This window comes from Montipora foliosa, chromosome 9 (assembly GCF_036669935.1).
Source record: "Montipora foliosa isolate CH-2021 chromosome 9, ASM3666993v2, whole genome shotgun sequence".
Taxonomy (NCBI): domain Eukaryota; kingdom Metazoa; phylum Cnidaria; class Anthozoa; order Scleractinia; family Acroporidae; genus Montipora; species Montipora foliosa.
Genome location: NC_090877.1, coordinates 44,780,572 through 44,801,075, shown reverse-complemented (window position 1 = coordinate 44,801,075; position 20,504 = coordinate 44,780,572). Strand labels below are relative to the sequence as shown.

Below are 20,504 nucleotides of genomic sequence, written 5' to 3'. Positions count from 1 at the left end.
ATGTGCAATTTTGCGTGCAACTTGTCTCGCACCCGGCGCAACGCCATTTCTGCAAACGTTTTCACATTACGAAACGAGTTGTTTCACGGATGTTACACTGACCAACGTTCCATTCAACTTGTCTCGTTCCGATGATCACGTGACGTTAAAGGAGCATTTTCATGCATTGGCTGGTGCCGCAAACCTTTGCGACATAAGTCAGTGCATTGGGTAGAAAATTCGTTGCAACCGTTGAGGAAAGTAGAACTCATTTCTACTTTCCGTGAGTTCTACTTTCCGCAACTGGTCTCGCAACGTTTTTGGCCGTTGCGAAGGTATGTTACACTGGGCAATGATTCGTGCAACTTGTCTTGCAGTGGCGTTGCGACACAGGTTGCACAAAAAATTGCACAGTGTAACAACAGCGCCTTAAATATGTGACGAGGCTTGCAGCTTTATTTTTTCCCTGTGAGCTCACTCCCTCGCACGATTTCTTTTTAAACTTCTTATATTTCTTTTTCTGCCAACCAGAAAAAAATGAAATAGTCCGACATGCGATTTTGGGGGTTTTCCTCAAGGGTGAAAAATTTTGCACATTCACTAGTCCACCGAGCAGGATTATTTTGATATGTGAGACAGGATCGTAGCACACACCTATACGGCATCCACATTGGTGGAATCATGTACGAGGTGGGTAAAAACTAGGAAAACCCGGAGAACTATCTTTGAAAGGAAGGGAATGTGACAACACACGTCTGCAATCGACGAGGAAAATAAACGGAAAGAATTTTATAATCCAATCCAAATTAAAAATGTTAACGTCACACAGTTTTTTTACTGCAAATTTGTACAAGTGAAAAAGTTATTACAATGTATGACGAGAAACAATAAAACTTAAAAAAAAAATTCGTTGTTATAAATAGATCCTTTGCATAAATGGCAGCGATATTCATACATCTCATGAATCGTACGAGTTATTTTTTTCCAAGTAAGTGTTCACACATCAATGTGATTAATGTGGAGCCTAGGGATGCCCGAGTATTGTCATTCAAATATCGCTACATTTTCTGCACAGGGTCCATGGTACAAGTTTTCTACTTTATTTGAAGGTGGAAATTAAGAGCCCCATTGATTGTGCACTCGAGAAAGACAGAAATACTTTACATTTTTGTTTCTTTAGCAGTATGTTAAAACTCCGGGGCACCATGTGGTATTCGAATTGAGTCATTTCCCTCGGTTGAACTGCAACGAGCACGCGGAGGCAGCAAATCACTAGGGGAGTAAGACATCGCGCTTAGCTTACATTCTATGCTCGCTCCGGTACAACAGCGAGAACGAGGATCTGGTCCAAACTACACGAAATGTCTACGACAGAACGAACGTGTCTTCAGTCTCCACGCTCTAATTCAGTTAAGGATAAAAATGGCGAAAAAGCTTAAGCCCCAGCTAAAAGATCACACGTCTCCATCCAACGCCGTTGTTTTCAGAGAGAGCCTCGATAAACGAAAATGTGTTCCAAGTTAGTGTATTATTTCTTAAGCAATTCACGAAGGAATGCGCTGGGAGCATCACTTAACTGTTGGACGCGTTCCGCCAGGAATCAAGTTTGAAATTGTCAGACCGAAAAATGCAAAAAATAAAATAAAATAGAAATGCAGTTGGATTTTTTTTTGGGAAAGCTTGTGCCATTGCAGATGAGTTAAATCTGCGAGGAAAAGTGTTAACGCAAGAACTGCTCTTGCCAGATCCAAATGAATTTGTGCCACTAACAAAAAAATGGTTATTTTCTCGTTAGAACAACCTTTTAAATCTATGATGGTATTGTCGGCTAAAACCTCTTGCTATTCCTCCTCAGTATCAGTCAGTCTTGTTCACTAGTCCACCATATCCATGTTATTGTTATCCATAGGGTGTTCGTTCTCGTAAGGCGGATACTCCCCGTTCGATTCTTCTTTGATTCTCTCGCCTTCTCGATCGCCTCGATCGCGGTCGCGATCGCGGTCACGGTCTCTGTCACGCTCCTTCTCTCTGTCCCGGTCGCGATCACGGTCTCTGTCCCTGTCACGATCTCGATCACGCCGTCTCTCTCTATCCCTGAGGAAATAACACAATGTCACGAAATCCTTAAAATCGAAGAAATGTTCTTCCTTTCTATGACAGTTTTAATATGTAAACACCAAATAATTAGGAAGTCGATGCTATTTAAATGTATTGTTTGTTTAGAGTGTATTAAACTAAATCATTTGTTACATTGAGGTCTAGAGACCAGGATATTCATAATAACTTCAAAACAACGATTTTAAATGTTGCAGATATGTTTTGGCGGAAACTTCTGTTTTCTTCAGTGCAAGTGTTACAAGTCTCCTAAACACTTGAAACATACAATATTATTATTGAGGAAGAAAAACTTCTTGACTGAGAAGGATGAAACACAGTGCAACGCGCCTTACCGTGGCCACCCAACAAACTTTCACATTTGACAAATACATGTAAATACGTCAACTCAACAATCCATGCAACGGTGACAACCGTGCGAACTTTGCAAGGAGGCGTGACTGTCAATCCAATTCGCAAACCCTGATTGGCGGATAGTTTGTAAAAACGTTGTCAAGTGGCAACGGTAAGGGGCGTCCCTAACGTCATGTGAAAAAATTAATTCAATCAAAATCCCTTACCTGTCACGATCACGTTCACGATCCTTCTCACGTGACCGGCTCCTGTGTTTTCTGCGTTCCTTTTCACGATCTCGATCACGTTCACCACGGTCACGGTCGCGATCTCTTTCACGCTCTCTGTAGCGGTCACGGTCCCGGTCACGTTCTCTCCGCTCACGTTCCCTGTCACCGCGGTCTCGTTCTCTGTCACCGCGTTCACGATCCCTACAAGGGCAAGAACTCAACATAAGATGCTGACCTCCAACTTTAATAGAGGATCTCAAAACGTCATAAAATTTCAAGTTCATCTCTTTATTTCTAGAAAAAAAAATGGAAGTCAAACAGGAATAATTTTCTATTTTCACCAAACTGAGACACAAATACTGCGTTTCTGGGGAAATCAATGTAGAGGCCTCAAACTAAAACTTTTTTTTTCCCCATATATCAAGCTTCACGCACAACTTTCTCTCCCGGCAACAACTAACCCTCAAACAGCAAATTTATGTTATTTTGTATACAACTCGCCTCAAGGCTCGATGTATACGAATAACACAAATTTCTCGTGAAATATTCACCCGTATTCCACACAAAGCCATTAAATAAATGAGGTTAAACGAAGTTTAACCAAGTAAACAACTAGGAGCGACTGCAGCCAATTGGTCAGTGGTTGTAGTATACTGGCGCATGCGTGGAATACCTCGTGCTTTGGGCTCTATGGCTTATTTATCAGTGTGGCGGGAAGTAGGAGCATTGTGTGTGGAGCGTTCAGCGGTTTCCTTTTTTTTTCGTCCCTCCCCACCCTCTGCTTTCCACTGTGTATTAGTGTGACGGGTGCCCATTCTTCTCGGGGGCGTGGGGGCTCATGGCTGGGTTGTCAGGTTTTGCCAGCCATCGGTGCAGTCTCCATCTTGGAGCTGGCTGCCAACAGTGGAAGCTCCAGGATGTTTCGGGCACCCAACCTCCAAAGAGCGACGATGTTGTTTACCAGTATGCATGTTTATTTCCTTACTCATATCTCTCATTGTTGTTCTCCACGCGTCCTGAATGCTTGATGTTGTCCTCCTGCCCACCAATGCGAGTGCCCCCCAGTCCTCCACCTGCATTTATTTAACTCACATTAATAGGCCACTTGGGAAAATACCACAATAATCGTTATTAGCGAGATTAAGCATCGCGTTTACGTGAAACGGCAAACGAGAAACGGTGGGCTGCTACTTTTCATAATAGCATGACAAATATGTTATTCTAAGTCCTCTCTATCTTTTGAAAAGTTACTTGATACCTGCTGCTAACACGCAAGAAATGAGCTCGTATCAAACCAGTTTCTTCCACTTTTGGCGAGACGCAAATTTTGGTCCGACGTTTGCAGTTTGCTGAGGATGTGATGCTTGTAAATCCCTCTATTCTTGTGCAGAGTACCGCAAAAATGAGTGCCGCACCAACAGCATGATTATTTTTCTTCTTTTAACCAATGATGTTGTTGTTTTGTGGCGATTGCGATGACGATCGTAGATCTTAAAAGTCCCATTGGCTTTTCGGGCCCGGGGCCCGTTTCTCGAAAGTCCCAAAAACTTTTCGGGCCCGGAATGCCATTTGTGAGCCTGCCAACCGCTTGTTTTGGAAAGCCGATCTTTGAAGATGTTCTCAAGGTAGCAAAAGGGAAACTGATTGTGAAATTTGACGACTTAAATCCTCTCCGTTCTTGAGACACAAAGGCATGAAAGTGGCCCGTAAAATTTCGGGACTTTTGAGAAACGGGCCCCCGGAGTCAGTTCCTCGAAAGCCCCGAACCTTTTCGGGCCTTCAGTTTTCGGGTGTCTCGAGAACGGGAGAGGTTTTGAATCATCATACTTTCGAGTCACTTTGCTTTTTGTTATCTTGAAAACTTATTACAAGACCAGCATACCACAACAAGAAGATGACGATTTCGTAAATGTCTTCTCAGGCCAAATAGTCTCTCTTGGCCTTCCTATATGGATCGAGATGTGCATTTCTGTGTTCAGAATCTATTCTATTTCCACCAGCTAATTATCCTACACTCGCCAGGAAATGCCAACTCACCAAGTCTCCGAGGTTTCCATGTTTTGACGGTCCGCCCTCTCTCCACATCCACTACAATTCTTCTACCATCTATCTTCTTGCCATCTGCATGCTTGTATGCCGCTGTCAGTAAAAACAACATCGAATAAATGTTAAATGATGTCAACCTTCCTGTGCAGTAATGCTAGTTTTCATTTCAGCGCCAGGGCTTCGCAGTGAAACTTACCTGAGTCGATCAAAAGCAAAATTGTACGAGTTTTGATATATTTTTTCTTCGACCCACATGTTTTCGGCAGTTGCGAAGTTGGTACCAGTTGGCCGAAAGCAGGATAACGTTATCCAGAGGATAAATCGCTAAACGACAGTTTCTTCCTGTGCAAAGATTTGCTCAAGTAACCGTAACCTCTCAAGAAAGGCTTGAAACATTGAAGTAACTTTTACACCCTGGACAACGATTTGTCCACTGGATAAAGTTATCCGCCAATTGGGCGGAGGGCAGATGTTTGGAAGTCAGTAACAACATGTTATTAGGGCGCTTAAGCACGCGCGTTTTTGAGAGGCGGACGGAAACCGGAAGAGAAATTTTCGCTTGCCAGGGCAGTGGTGTCTCCCAGATTTTTATACTAATCATCTCTAATGGGGAAAAGATCGTAGCAATTTAAATGTGATTGTGTGTAAACAAATTAAAAGGAAAAACAACTCACTTCCGGTTGCCGTCCGCCTCTCAAAAACGTGCGTGCTTAAGCTCTCTAATGGGTCAACTGAGGAGAACTCCCGCACAAACCAAGCTCTTTAGCGCTTGTCTTAAGGCAACTGTCCGAGCTGCTTAGTAAAGAAAGTTCCGATTAACCGCGGTGTTAAAATCATCGAAGGTGGCTGTTAATATTTTTTCTGTATCTGGGGCGTTAGTCGAGGGCGATGCTTAATCAAATTGAAAAGAGTCAATACGTGAAATTTTCCTTAGCAATCACAGGGACAAAACCTGTTCTAGGGGTCAAACATATAATCAAAACAGTGCAGCGTTAAATGACAAAACCTTGACTCAATGCTGAGCTCCATAAGCCACAGAATATGAAGTACTTTTGATTTATCTCAGCCCCTTGCCAATGACAAAAACACGTATTAAAATTACAAATTCTTTTCCCCTGCGATACTTTGGCCTGCTTGCCGACGACGGTTTGTGGTTTCGACGCCCCGCAAAACGAGTCACAATAGTGGACGAGTTCGCAGAAGATTGCTCGATCCCGTTCTTCCGCTAACTCGTCCAAAAAGGAGGCAGGACAAAAGCAAAAACGCAAGCTTCTTCAATTTATGCCACCAATAACTGGCTTTCATATATATATATTTTTTTTCACGTCGATCATTCGAGGCTTTTACATTGACCTAAAGGAGGACATTGCGTAAGTGTGCGACATTTTTCAAGCCGATCTCACCCGGCTTTAGATAATCAATTTCCACAAAACTCCTGTTTCTACAAATTCCACAGACGTGGATTTCTACTGAGTAATTCGCTTAGAAACCGCGCACCAAATTTTCAGCCAATCAGAGGAAGACGCAGAACCGATTGTGACTTGGTCGCATGCGTTTTCCCGCGCTAAGCTTAGCACCGTTCGCATGTATTTCCTTTTCTTTGTGACTGGCTCACGGAATTTGTTAGTTTGATTGGTTAAATTACTTAATGTAACTGTTTCGACTCTCCAAATAAAACCACAATAGTTCTTCTTGTAGCATGATAAAACGGTGAGAAAACTGTTATGCAAGCTTGTTGTATTCCAGTCGTGCACTACTCTAACAGAGTTTTTCTTAAAGTTTCGTTTCCGAGTTTCTTCTTCCGTCTCCTTACTATTGGTTTTTATTCCTTTCGGTGCTGAACCTTAGGAAATCTTCTAGATCTTTTCTAGGCGTTATAACGGTAATTAAACAACATCTTCTTGATGCCCTTAGAGTTGAATCTTTGGCACTGCTTTTATCCACAAATATACAATACGGACTACTACTAAAACCTCTAATCGTTCGTCACCCAAGTTAACGATTATTTTATTTATTAAGTTACATGGATACAATAAAAACACTTGGGACTTACAGGGAAAAAGAAAAACGAAGTGTAAGAATACTCACACTCCAGCCTGGTCCTAATCGACTTGGCAAAGAGTGCTGCCTTGTAATCATAGCTCAGCTCCGGTGGGAGGGTGGGTGGATGCTGTGTGTGTGAGGGGTCACTGGGGTTTATTACCATCACAACCAGTGACGTCACCAAGGGAAGCCAATTTGGTATCTCTACCCCCCACCTTTCCTACTTTGAACAGAGACTAGCTGTAAATGGAGCTGGAATCGGGTAACGTACCTTTGAACATTGGTTATGCACAGCTCAGCGAAAATTTGTATTCGCAACTTACAATGTTTGATGCATTGCTATTTCACATTTAGTGCCATTCTGATTTTCAAATCACTGCCATGCAAGAATCTTTTACGGAACCGTGTCCTCTTGCCGCCTAGTTCTTGATTGTCATCAACTACAATAAGTAAATTATAGAGGAACAAGGTACCAAAGCTTCTTTTGCAGCAGGTCTCATATTTAACGCAACTTGTAGCACCTGAGAAGAGAGATCCGTTTTTGTCGATGAACCTTGTACTTGTAGCGGTTTTAAAGAGTAACACATGAACCAAATGGCTTCCCTTGGCTATACTCACCCGCAATGTCATAACTCTATCTAAAAGTAGCATACTTATCAATAAATGGAAACCTGCCTTAGGAGAAAATTTGAGAGAAAAAAATACTCGTGTCTAGTTTTCACTCAAGCTTTCTTCAAATTTGGCATTTCATTTATTTCAGACACGAATGTCATACATGATATTTTTTTTTTTACAAGGCAGACACTTAAAATAATTTGCACCTTTTTGGCTTATATCTGATATCTAACGTCTCTCGCGTTCTCAAGAGTTTTCGAGATGGGAACTAGTTCTCGCGAAATAATAATGATTTCAAACGTTTAATCGCATCATTAATTTCCGTGGAAGTTGGCAGGTTTTTCACATTTTTCAAGTTTACACCTTAACGAACAATTTTCCTCCAAAAATACACCACAATATTGACAAGATAAAAAATTCTGTTTCATGACAACATTATTTGCCAAGGCCAAAACCGAATTGATAAAGTGAATGATTTGTAAAAGCTTTGATCAATTTTTAAAAAAACGTCGATTTTTCCTTTCTTTTTTTAGCTGTAAATGTGTCAGAGAAACCGGTTTTACCTGTTTGAAACCTATACCCACCAGTTTTACCTGATTATGGTTCAGAAGAATTCAAGAGTATTGGGAAAAGTTAACCATGAACTGGCCCATCAAAGATATCTCTGACTTTCATGGGATGGCGAGTGATATAGAATTCACTGCAAGATTTGAGCAAATAGTAAGCAAGTGAGAAAATCGCTCTCTTTTAAATCTAGCTGTAGCAATACTTTATAAAAATGTTACCAAGGTTTTCGACATCTCTCCCTCATTTTAAATAAAATATTGACAAAAAAAAAAAAGAGTGTTCGACACCCCAGTTTGTACTGCCCTGGTACGGGTGCCTGATTTCTAAATAATGAACTCCAAAAACAGTAATGACTTGCCCTTCACTATATGTAAATTTCGGAAATAAAAATTGGCAGCAAAGGGCAATCCTTTCACCTTGACAATTTTTTTCATGGTAAGGTGGTAAACACCAACTGTGTACCATCTTTACCAGGGCAACAAGTTTTCGTTTAAGAGATAGTTTATCTTGCCACCATAATCTACTGCTTTTCACATTTCACTAATATTAATTTTGGTAGCAGTGAACCCTTCCCTGCCAAAGAGTGATACTGGAGGCGTTTTAGATGTGACTGGATAACTTAAAATGTGAACAATAACTTGGATAATAAATGTGTATTAAAAAGGACAAGAAAAAGGCTTACAGTAACATTCTTCAAGAAGTGACCTTGTCTTGACTACACAATATTTTGCACCTTAAGAATTTTCTCACATAAATTTCTGACACATCCCAATTTACATTTGTACACTACAAATTAGGGCACTTTAAGATTGTCTGATGGTTTCTTCTTACACTACACTGTATATTATCTTTTACCAGTGTGGACATATTCTCACAACATGGTATATATCATTCAATATGTCCCACGATTAATAATGACAGATTAGAGATGAATTTCATCATTGCTGTACAACTTTGCTACATACATACCATGCATGTCTCGCTCATGTTCATATTCAATGAAGGCGTAACCTCTGGGTTTGTTGATGTTTACATTGTGGACAATATGAATCTGCAATAAAAACAAATGACTGAAATGAAACCCTTAGTACAAGCATACTAATTATTGAGAGCTCTTTAAGCATCTGTGTTGATCCAACTAGAAACAGATTATTATGATTAATTGTAGGACTTGCAGAACCATGTACATTAGCGAGGTATTGTACTCACTCGTTTAATGGGTCCATAGAGTTCCATCTCTCGTCTAAGTTTGGACTCAGAGGTGTCATAGTTCTGAATGGAACAAAAGAAACCAGATATGGTAGAATAATATTATTACTGTCCTCCCACAGAGGTCTCAATTAAAGAATGCCAGAAGCAGGTGGAGTTGTTTAAACAATGTTTATCCATTTTGAAGGTGTTTACAACCATGAATTACATACAATTCTTCCAATGAAAAGTGTCTTAAATGCATCAGTTCCAACAGCATTGGCGTCATTGTGGGGATCCCCTAAAAGAGTAAATGAAAAATAAACATTATTTCTATATTACCCAACATTATTAAAAGTATTAGTTATCCTTATATATCATTCGCAATAATTTTTATTGGTTGCACTGGCATAGTTGAATGTTCTGTCCTCTTAAAGGATAATATACGCTGTACATGCGTGTTGACTTTTTAATGAATACCGTATTTATCCGTGTATAAGTTGACCTTTTATGGCCTCAAAAGAAGCTCCAAAAATCCCCCTCGACTTATACACGAGTCAAAGATTTAGAGCCAAGTTCCAGCGAAATAATTTATTCAAAAAGCATAATAATGTTGTCTTTGGCATAACGAACGCAGTGGAAAAGGTTGGCTTTTCATCTGGCCACAAAAGACTTCAAAATGAATGTCAGCAATTCCAGTTGAAATGAAAAAGGATTTGTCCAACTCTAAATGTTGAAGATACTCACTAGCACAAATATGAAATAGACACCGGAACTTTTTGGTTACCAAAGGCGGAAAGCTCAGAAAGGCATTTCTGTTTCTTCAAATAAAACATGATCCTTCAACTGCTTAGTAACCAGGCACAGTACCTCATGTTTGCGTGCAAGCATCGTCAATCACGTTGCACGAAAATGCTGGTTGGTAATGATTGTTTTTTATTCTGTATACAAACCTGGCTAATTTAGATGCTTTTGCAAACTTCGCAGTGTTTGGTTTACGAGTTTTTTGTTTTGTTTGTCATGTGAGATATTATAAATCAAGGACCAATTAAACCTTGCACATTTAATAATAATAATAATAATAATAATAATTTAAATAGCATTTTACAAGTTTCAATGCTTTACAGAATTAATTTCACATCATTTTTGAAGTCATTTTCAAAGACTGACTCCAGCTTCTGTGATGTTGTGCTTATCCTCTAAAGCCCTTTATCCCTGAACAGTGAAACAGGTTAGTTTGAGGTATACATGTTCGATTTTCTAAGAACTTCTTCGAAACTCAACGACAAAATGATTGTAGATACAACGTATCCACAGTTCTAGAAATCAAAGAATACAAGATTAGTATCCCATGAATATTTAACAAAGAAATTAAAAAAACTTGCTTTTTTTGCCATCAAAAATGGGGGGTCGACTTATACACAGGTAAATACAGTATACATGCAGATCTCTTGAAGACCAGTTAAAATGATAGTTGAAGGAAGTCCATGTTAAAATAAAGATGATGATCATCATCACACATAAGGCAAGAAATGGGAATTATATTTTTGAACTCTTTTCATTCTACTTCCTTGATTCTTTACCATGGGGGCAGAGTCTCTTCCGATCTTCAAAGATAAGTCGAGAAGAGGAAAGAAGACTACGCCAGCCGCCTCAACATTTCGTATTGAGCATGTGTTAAAATGCAAAATATAATGTGTTCAGGGCAGTTACACATGACCAGTAACCACAAAACGAAAACAGGCAGTCGGGATATTTTAGAACAACTCTGGCAAACACATGAGAAAAAAGGAATCATTTCATTGGAAACTCAAGATAGTTCATACTTTTAAATTCCTATTTCATTTTTTACTGAAAAATTTATTGGTTTCTGGCAGACTAGTTTCTGCAACCGACATACCAACGAAATACTCCTGTGAATTTGCATATACATTTGTTGGATGTTGCAGCCAGTTGCCAAAATTTACTTACATTGTTCCAGCTGTTCTTCTTGAAATTTTGTATTGCGTTCAACCTTCTCCTTTCTCTGAAATTGAAATTTTGATGAAATATTACATTTCTTGCAATTTCTTATACACAAACACCAATGCAAAGGCTTCCTTGCCATGATCAGTTTGACAGCAGGTCAAGACAGAAAGGTTTTTAGAATCAATGTTACCTTTCGCTTTGTCTTTTCATCTCTTGTTTCACCACGGGTTGGTGGGGGAGTTTCACTTGGATCCTGGGAGAAGAAAGCAAAGCATAAATAATTTAGATGTCCAAGAAAAAACATCAGATGCGTTTATGCATTGGAATCAATCCACACTCCAATTAATGGCTGAATACGCCTTTTGCAACAATCGGTTATGTGACCTCTTTTTCACAAACACAATGATTCTGCTGAGTACATGAAATCATTTTGCCAGGAATGAAAAGAGCAGCTTAAAATATTCTACCATGCAGATTTTTGTAAGTATATCGTTTAACTGGTGTTTTTACAGTTGAAAGAAATTATAAGGATTTGCATGGGAAAAGGACTCTTTGCCCTCCAGTCACCCTTCGATGATTTTCATACAAATCCTTGTATTTTCTTAAGTTTTGAAACCGCTTTTAATTTTCCGTTGTAAACAAAAGTATGGACTTCTCGAGGGTTTAAATGATCATAAAATCTTGACCTTAAGTGGTGCATCGTATTTCTCTGAAAATTTGCATTCTGGCCAAGTCAAACAAGTTCTTTCTATGTCTCCAATTTATAAAGCCTGAGTTTCAAGTTCACCAATTATGAGTCATGTGACCAATTGTTGCAAAAGGCCTATTTGTCTTTGAAGATCCAGACTTCAAAGTTTATTAAACTCTGTGGTTGGTATTAATCACCATTATTGCAAAGAAAGCCACTCTGTAAAATATTGGGTTATCAATGTGTCTGCCCTGACAAAGACACCTGGTAGGACTCAGCCATTGATATGAAGATAATCCTTCCTTGTCCGTGATTGAATAACAAGAGCTTTAGAATGCAATGACAAAACTACATTTGCTTTCCCAAGCACAATTTCATTCCAACCAAACATTTTACAAATTAGGCATGGATGGAAAAATTTGGTTTTATCAATGAAGTTGATAATGTGAAGTGACCACCATATAGGGCTTCTAAAAGCTGACGTTTCGAGTATTTGCCCTTCATCAGCCCAAATCGAGGAATTATGGGTTGTGTGTAGCATTTATAATCTGTTCATGTTGTCCTTAAGCAGCATGATTAAAAGATATATATAAATGTTCTATTGAGGCCTTAAACTGCTGTTTAAAAGTAAAAACTAAAATCCAAGCTTTCACCGATCAGCAGCATCATCAGGGTTGAGAAAATATTCTGCGCGCGCTATATACATGCAAAGAAGGTGTAGGGGTGAAGGTCAGACCTTCTATTTTAATATTCTATTTTAGAGACGATTCCTAAGCGCTTTTAGAGGTCCTTTGTTTAGAGACACTCCATCATTAGAACTTTTTATTCTACTCACAGTTTATTTCTATAGCTTTCATACATACATCACATCTTTTACACATTTCACCCTACACCTTCTTTGCATATATATAGCGCGCACGGAATATTTTCTTGTCCCTGATGATGCCGTTGATTCGTGAAAGCTTGGCTTTTAGTTTTTACTTTTAAACAGCAGTTTAAGGCCTCAATAAAACATTTATATATATATATATTTTGTAGCATTTATAGTGGAGTAGGAGCTACGCTATTGGTGGCAACATAGCTAAGTGAAATATAGGAATACATTAGTTAAATGAAAAGCGTTCGTTAATACAGTAGGGATCAAGGGTGCTGATTTGGAAAATGAATTTTTGTTCAATATTGTTGCAGCTTTCCGTCGTACCGAGATGTAGGGAAAGGCCACAGATAGCCATGTGTTGTAGGGAGTGGTTAGGGAGATCAAAATGACGAGCGACTGGCTTAGATGCATCCTTGTCATTTCTCAACATCGCAAAGGTGTTCGTGGAATCGACTTGACCAGCAGTGTACAACAACGAACATGGCATAGCCTTTCATAAACCAGACTAAAATGACACATGACAAAAGAGCCCTTTTTATTCCAATTAGGATTGTGATTAGGCAATTCGGATCTGGTGTATGAAAGACCAGACTGAACATGAGAAACAGGTAGAAAGGTTTATGAATTCATCTAAATTCCTCAGGGCTTGCCTTGAGGACAGAAATTGGTAAAATCAGGGAGTTACTTTGGAGGTGTATTCCGGGTAAGACGGAAGTTGTTTGGCAGCTCTTCGGTGGGAATAAGAGGTAAAGGAAATGACAAATAAAATGAATGTAAGAATGTGAAAGATAATATTATTATGTTTCCACGGCTTCAAGGATTGTCAACGGCTGAAGTGGTAGCAAGAAAAGCACACAGTTTAGTGGCTTAGAAAAAGAACGAGTAAAGTGTAGAAAACGTTATGAAAGAACGGGAATATCATATTCTAGTGGCCAGCGACTAGTTACAAATGGCAAGCCACCGAGCTTGATGACGAACCACTGAGACTCTGTGACTTTGTAATAAAATGAGCCAGGACAATATGGCTCCGATTTCTAAGATTTACCCAAAATTCGGGGTCCCTTTGCGTTGTAAAAAATTTTTACGCCACATTTAAATCACTTATCATAATTCGTGTGTAAGAGTGCTCGAACAGTCGCGTGCAAATCAAGATAATCGTTAATTAACCTCGCGTTTCCTTGATATTAATACGTTGATCCCAAAAATACAGTCACTAACCAGCTCACCAGGATTTAAGGAGTTTCTTCAACTTACCTCGAATTCTCTGACGTACAGCGCGAGTCCACTGTAAGGCCAAGGACGTTTCAACCAAGACGACTTGTCCAAAGGGGCAAGGTAGGGAATTGGGTCGCGAGGAGCGAAAAGGGCCAACAAATTCGGCGGCAGAAAGGCTGTCATTTCCCTTGCCGAATGATGCTTTCTGTATTCTCTTAACTCCGCTTCAAATAGATTGCATACGAATTTAAAAAATAATCCCCCGCACGCGTTTCTTTCTCAAAACGATGCCCCATGTGTTTCGAAACTCGAACAGGACCTTGGGAAAAATAGAACATTGCATGGCATTGGCTAGATTTGGAAGCTCCTGGATTTTTAACCAATCAGATCACTTGTTAGTTTCCCACGCTCTGCTGATTCCATAATTTCCAAGATGGCTGCCGCACTCAGCGGCGAAGCAAACATAAGGAATGGTCTGCGATTCTTCGACCGTACTGATGAGTTAACTGCCTCGAAAGTTGGAATTGCAGCACGTGAAGGTAACGTAGAAGCACTGAGAGCGCTTCTTGCCGACGGTAAGTACAGGCTCAAAGCGAAAGGCTCAGGATTTTTTGTCTCCTTAGGGTTCAGTTAAGACTAGACTAGAGTCATCTGGTATGATGGTACTCGAGGCCATGCCGCAAGAAAATACACCGCATATCCCAAGAAGAACAGAATTTAACTCCAGACAATTAAATAAACTGGAGTTTTTAATGGCGTCAACCCCCATCGCTCTACTCCACCCCACCCCACCCCACCCCACCCCAAAATAGTGGGCAATCCGATACTTAACCTCAATCCCTTTTGGGTAATGTTCAAGATGGCAAGCTTAAAGTTAGGCTCCAGGTGCTTGCGCGACCTTGTCAAACATCCCCACCCTCGGGGTCACGAGTTTTGTCAAATTTCCTACTATTCCCCAGCCACAGGAGGGAAGATTGAGTCATATCCACTGGGTATGCCCTCCCCCCCCCCCCCCTTCCCCCTGGGGCTAAATATTGACAGGTGCATTATCAGTTGCTACATACAACTGCAAATGGGGAAAGCTCACTCTTATGGATGATCGACTTCACCTTAAATATTTTGAACTGATCAAAAAGTGTCCACTTACCACAACTTTCAAAAAAAAGAAAAAAAAAAAAAAAGAATCTATAGTTCATAGTCAAAATGGACTAGCAACACTTACACTGCTCTTTAATTTGCAAATCCAGAAAAAATGTTCTTTATTCATTGTGATATTAGGTTTTTTTGCCTGCCTCTATGTTAGGAGCACCATGTGATGTGTCAGACAATCGTGGCTGGTTCCCTGTTCATGAGGCTGCTGCCGAGGGACATTGTGATTGTCTTCAGGTTTTACTTGAGCACAGAAGCGAGGATCTCCTTGACTCCAGGGCCTATAGTGGAGAAACTCCCATCTTTCTGGCAACGGTGAAAGGTCATGTTGATTGTGTGAAAATACTGTTGAGGTTTGGAGCTGATGTACATGTTACGAATGATGAAGAAGTAGATCTACTTGTTGCAGCTGTTAAAGGTGGAAGTGCAGAGTGTCTTGAGGTTTGTTTCATGTCAAGTTGTGATGTTAAAATGCATGAAAGGTCTTTAGATCAATAGAGGAGCCGTTGTTTAGCAGAGTTTCATGTGGACATCTTTCAAGTCCACCCAGACACGGACTTAATGCCTGTATCATTAAATTCAGTTATTAAGGCAGCGTTTACACAAATGCAGTTTGACATCGACACGATTTCATGACTTCGAAACCTGCATCAAAATCGATGCGGTTTGCAAATGTTTACATGGAACCATTTTTGCCAGCTGCATCGAAATAGGTATAGCTAGAGATGAAACCACGTTGGTGTAAATTCTGCCTGAGCTTAGGATTCACTGTTTCTTCTACATGTATTATAACACCAATATGCTGTCATCATCCACACCAGTTGGTTTAAAAATTACAGAATGTTAAGTTGTGTTGTGCTTGTAGATGAAAAGCTTCTTCATATTTGTCTCTTGTCACAGTAGTTTTTTTTTTCTTTTATTCAAAGATGTTGCATTTATAGTGTTATTATCGCCTTGGCATTATGTATGGGTTTTGTCACCAAAACCAATTTTAATGGCTCTTCTCTCAAGAGTCTATTTTAGCTTGCTATCATTCATTCACTTATTTAGGGATGTAGCTAAGAATAAATTCATCTGGTTGAAGGTTCTTTTGAGGCAGTAAGTTTGTGCTCTGAGCATCAAAGGGACGTGGTAACAAGATTGTTTCCAGTTTTTCGCAAAACCCGGCATTCTTCAAGATGGCAAATACAGGGAAAGAAAAGACACGCACAAAAGTACTTAAACAACGCTTTCACTTCATTTCCAGTATCGATAAATTCTAGTGATAATTCGGTGTAGACTAACAGAAATTCAATATTTTTTTGTTAACACATCAAATGACTTTTAAACTTTGTAGAGAATAATTTGCGTTCTTCTCAGTTGCATCGATTTCTCAAGTGGCGATTTTCACCGGCAGCCGGCGCTTAGAGACATCCCTGCTTATGTCCAGAAATGACCTTTATCAGATGAACACCTTACTTTGACATCCAACTCCAAGTGTCCCTTTAAGGTGGCTCAAAACACTTTCAACCTTTCGAAGACACTCTCCTTAGAACGAATGGCGCTACAACACTATATCAAGCAACTGCAATGTTATGGTACCATGTGAAACACCGATTATTTCCAAAGTAGATGTAGTCATTATTGTGATGTAATAAGTTACCTTGGCAATGGGAAAGCCTGGCAAAAACACCCTTTATTTTCGATTTAGGTGCTCTTATCCCAAAAGCGAACTCGGTGACCCCCTTTTTTATTGCCGAAAAGTGATCAGAAGGCCAAGATGAAACTTTCTGCAAAGTTTACAAAAATTCTAAACTTCAGAATCAAAGCCACCTTAGCAAAATCACAGGATTGAGCTGGCTCTGAATCTGCTGTACAAAATAAAGAGTGTTTTTACAGGACTTGCCCATTGCCATGGTGACATTTTAGATCACAATAATGACTGCATCTTGTTCAGCAATAATCTTTGTTTTATTTGGTACTACAATGTTGTTAATAAATGATACGGCGTTGTAGTGCCGATCCTTCCAATGAGAGCGTTACTTGGAAGCGTTGAAATTGTTTTGAACCACCTTAGGTCTCAGCCTTTGGTACCTATTTCCAACAATAAGGTATTTATAAAGGAAAAGGTTAACTTTACTATTCGCTTTGGGTAAATGTAGCTGTGTATCCTTACTTGAGCAACAGCATTTGGGCAACACTTGATATCAATTGTCTGTATTCAGAGACACAAGTGATGTCGAAGTTAGAGAGAAGGGTGATGGGGCAGTTTGGGACTCTTATTGAAATCCATGCGATGTAATCAGGGGCATTTTTGGACATAGAGCGGTTTTCAATTGAGTGTCGAAAGTAATTAGATAATTACTTTGGTTTATGATTACTTCAGTCAGTGATTGGTTCAAAGTTCTCGCACTGAGTTTTCCAACCAATCAGAAGTGAAACCAAAGCCAATCGTGGCTCGCGCGTGCACATTTTCCGGCGCTTTGTGTCGGCTACATGTAATTACTTAGAGTTTTGATTGGTTTACTGGATTGTCTCCTTCCTTTTTGATTGGCCAAAGTAATTACTTTGGTTTTGGTTTTACGACACTCGATTGAAACTCGCTCTATCTGCCTTTATTACTTGTAAATTCATCATTCTCTATTTTTGCAAATCCCATAATACAGTTCATTTTGAGGGGTTATTTGCATTAAAAGAATGGATATCCAGTTCACTGAAGCATGATATCGTCCCAAGGGTTTAACTTGTAAATTGTTTTTATGTAAAAAAGAAAGAAGCCCAAAACGTATTGCATTATGGGATTGGGAAATATTCTATTTCGTTTTACGGTAATTGGAGAATTAGAGCGAGCTTCAATCGAGTGTTGTAAAACCAATACCAAAATGATTACTTTGGCCAATCAAAAGGGACGTAGACAATCCAGTAGACCAATCAAAACTTAAAGTGATTACACGTATCCGACACAAAGCTCGGGAAAATGTGCGCGCGCGAGCCACGATTGGTTTTGGTTTCTCTTCTGATTGGTTGAAAAAATGGTGCAAGCACTTTGAACCAATCACTGAGTGAAGTAATGCAAAACCAAAGCAATTCACTTATTACTTTCGACACTCGATTGAAAACCGCTCTTTGCTGTGCAAAATATTTCATTTCAAATAAATTTGACAATTACCGGTAAGATGATAAGGCAAGTGTGTTGTTCTTGATTTCAGATTTTTCTCACTCATAATTTAGACGTTAACAGCCAAGATGTAGGAGGCTGGGGAGCACTTCACGAGGCAGCCTTTGCTGGAAGGCAAGACTTAATTGAGAGGCTTCTGTCCTGTGGTGCCAATATCAATATACAGAACAGCGATGGTGCCACACCCTTATTTACTGCAGCCCAATATGGCAGACTCTCCTGTTTGAAACTACTGCTGAAAGAAGGAGCCGATGTGAAAAAATTGACTGTGGACAATGCATCACCGTTATTTATTGCTGCACAGGAAGGACTTCCTGATTGCATGAACACCCTGCTCTCCGCTGGTAAGTTTGAGGTATCCAGAACAGATAGAGTCAAACCTATGCACAGGATATCCATTATTATTCACCTGGGTGTCAATAAAAGTAGTCGCTTTGAGGCTTAGGGTTAGGGTTAGGGTTAGTTCTTAATTTTAGTTCTTAACGGTTTTTTTTTTTTTTTTTTTTTTTTTTTGCATCCTGATAAAATCCAGAACTTTCCGTCCTTCACTCTACAGAACGCGGCAATCACTTTCTTCTCATTTCAGTTCTAACCGATTTATTTATTTATTTATTTATTTATTTGTTTATTTATTTTGCATTAGGATCAGATCCAGGAATCTCCGTCATCGACGGAGCAACGCCGCTTCACGCAGCCGCGGAACGTGGCCATCACGATTGTGTCCAGATCCTCTTAAAAGCTGGAGCCAGTGCGCGAGCAGAGACCACCCCTGAAAAAATCACGCCACTGCACTTAAGCAGCCAGGAAGGTCACTACAAGTGTATGGGGATGTTACTCAATGCGGGTGCACACGTAGATGCACCCACGATTAACGCAAACATGACTCCGATCTGCTTGGCGTGTCAGGGGTATGTGGACTGCACAAAACTCTTGTTAGATTGGGGGGCAAATCCCAACCACGTATATGAAGATGTGGACGTACTTCCAAAGACACCGCTGATGGTTGCGGTGGAGAGCGACTGCGCAGATTGCGTGAAGATCTTGGCGGAGCGTGGCGCAGATACCAACATGGCGACATACACGTCGCCTCTTATTTTGGCGGCACAGAACTCTTCCTGTGAATGCAGCAAGATTCTGTTGGACTTCGGCGCCGATCCCAATTTTAGCGATCGTGGAAAGAATACGGCGCTTAGCATAGCGGTGACAAGATTTTGTTACGGCCATAGTCACAAGTCGCAGAAAGCGCAGCTAGAATGCATCAAACTGTTACTTAAACTCGGAGCTAGTGTTGATAAACTTCACGAAGGAGCCTGTGTGGCTTTTCGAGACCCCATTGCTATGAAAGTGCAGAGTCCGGATCTGTTTAAACTGTTGTTGGAGTTCGAGGGCAACCGGCCCGACACGCGGGAAATGTGCCGCTCGAATTCCCGCGCGAAGAAGACCAACTTAAGCTGGCGCCGACTCGTGCGTCTTACGAGTTCACCGCGCACCCTGCAGCATTTGTGTCGCCTTGTTATCAGAGGAAGAATTGACAGCTTTCGAATTCAGAGGATACCAGAACTTCCTGTACCGCCCTCTCTAAAACAGTTTCTAATGCATTCTGACTTGTAAACAAATGCGTTTAACTTGGTAAGAAATATATTTAATAAATTGAGGTAGTTTTTTGTATTCCGCATGAGATGCGGACTCAACTAATGAACAAATGTTATTTCCAAGCATTAATCTTTGGGAAATGTGTCACGCGATTGTCCGACGCAACCACCAACAGATCACTTGTTTCACTTATCTGTTATTTTAACATTTATTTGTCAGCGTTTATTTCTTTAAGCTGAAAGAGGTTCAGGAAACATCCTTTACGGGCCAGTGTCACTTCTTTTTAAAGTAGATTCTCTTTTTTTGTCGGTTTGTTTGTTTTACATGGGTGACTCGAAGACATTGTGAGTGATGTTGATGTGCTGCGCTAAAATCTTCTGCTTCCCCTGTTTCATCGACATCTAGACAACATAAGCCTTTATCAGAAAGGGGAATCCCCGCTTCTTACGTGTTTGCAGCATCTTTTGGCGGCTCTTTCTTTCACCTCAAGTGAAGCTATGATCCTCGCAGTTATGAAGTCAGTTTTAGCAATTGCGTAGAGAAGCCTGAAAAATTCAGGACTTCAACGGGGTTTGAACCCGTGACCTCGCGATACCGGTGCGACACCCTAACAAACTGAGCTATGAAGCAACTGACGTTGGGAGCTGGTCATTTGTGGATCCACGTATTCCCGTGATGAACGAAATAATATATGAAATGATCATATATCATTTCGTTCATTGATTCATTCATTACAGGAAT

At 40.2% G+C, this 20,504-nt stretch overlaps 2 protein-coding genes across 2 annotated transcripts; one reads left to right on the top strand and one right to left on the bottom strand.

The window, feature by feature from the left end:
• Positions 1-751: 751 nt before the first annotated feature.
• On the bottom strand, positions 752-14,166 carry LOC137969545 (U1 small nuclear ribonucleoprotein 70 kDa-like). Its single transcript, XM_068815846.1, has 10 exons — positions 13,904-14,166; positions 11,275-11,337; positions 11,088-11,142; positions 9,350-9,417; positions 9,138-9,200; positions 8,898-8,979; positions 4,695-4,796; positions 3,643-3,730; positions 2,655-2,858; positions 752-2,073 (listed from the first exon to the last, which is right to left on the bottom strand). Exons 1-10 carry the CDS (start codon positions 14,045-14,047, stop codon positions 1,854-1,856), a joined length of 1,089 nt encoding a protein of 362 aa, XP_068671947.1. The 5' UTR covers positions 14,048-14,166; the 3' UTR covers positions 752-1,853.
• Positions 14,167-14,277: 111 nt separating this feature from the next.
• LOC137969665 (ankyrin repeat and SOCS box protein 3-like) lies at positions 14,278-20,048 on the top strand. Its single transcript, XM_068815999.1, has 4 exons — positions 14,278-14,439; positions 15,168-15,454; positions 18,202-18,514; positions 18,814-20,048. Exons 1-4 carry the CDS (start codon positions 14,298-14,300, stop codon positions 19,779-19,781), a joined length of 1,710 nt encoding a protein of 569 aa, XP_068672100.1. The 5' UTR covers positions 14,278-14,297; the 3' UTR covers positions 19,782-20,048.
• The last annotated feature ends 456 nt before the right edge of the window (positions 20,049-20,504 follow it).

Excerpts from the sequence above, each read along its gene's own strand:
- LOC137969545 (XM_068815846.1), bottom strand. The coding sequence starts at position 14,047 with ATGACAGCCTTTCTGCCGCCGAATTTGTTGGCCCTTTTCGCTCCTCGC. Across the intron at positions 11,338-13,903 it reads TGTACGTCAGAGAATTCGAG|GATCCAAGTGAAACTCCCCC; the intron begins GTAAGTTGAAGA and ends TTCTTCTCCCAG. Across the intron at positions 9,201-9,349 it reads CACTTTTCATTGGAAGAATT|AACTATGACACCTCTGAGTC; the intron begins GTATGTAATTCA and ends TGTTCCATTCAG.
- LOC137969665 (XM_068815999.1), top strand. The coding sequence starts at position 14,298 with ATGGCTGCCGCACTCAGCGGCGAAGCAAACATAAGGAATGGTCTGCGA. Across the intron at positions 15,455-18,201 it reads GAAGTGCAGAGTGTCTTGAG|ATTTTTCTCACTCATAATTT; the intron begins GTTTGTTTCATG and ends TCTTGATTTCAG. Across the intron at positions 18,515-18,813 it reads GAACACCCTGCTCTCCGCTG|GATCAGATCCAGGAATCTCC; the intron begins GTAAGTTTGAGG and ends ATTTTGCATTAG.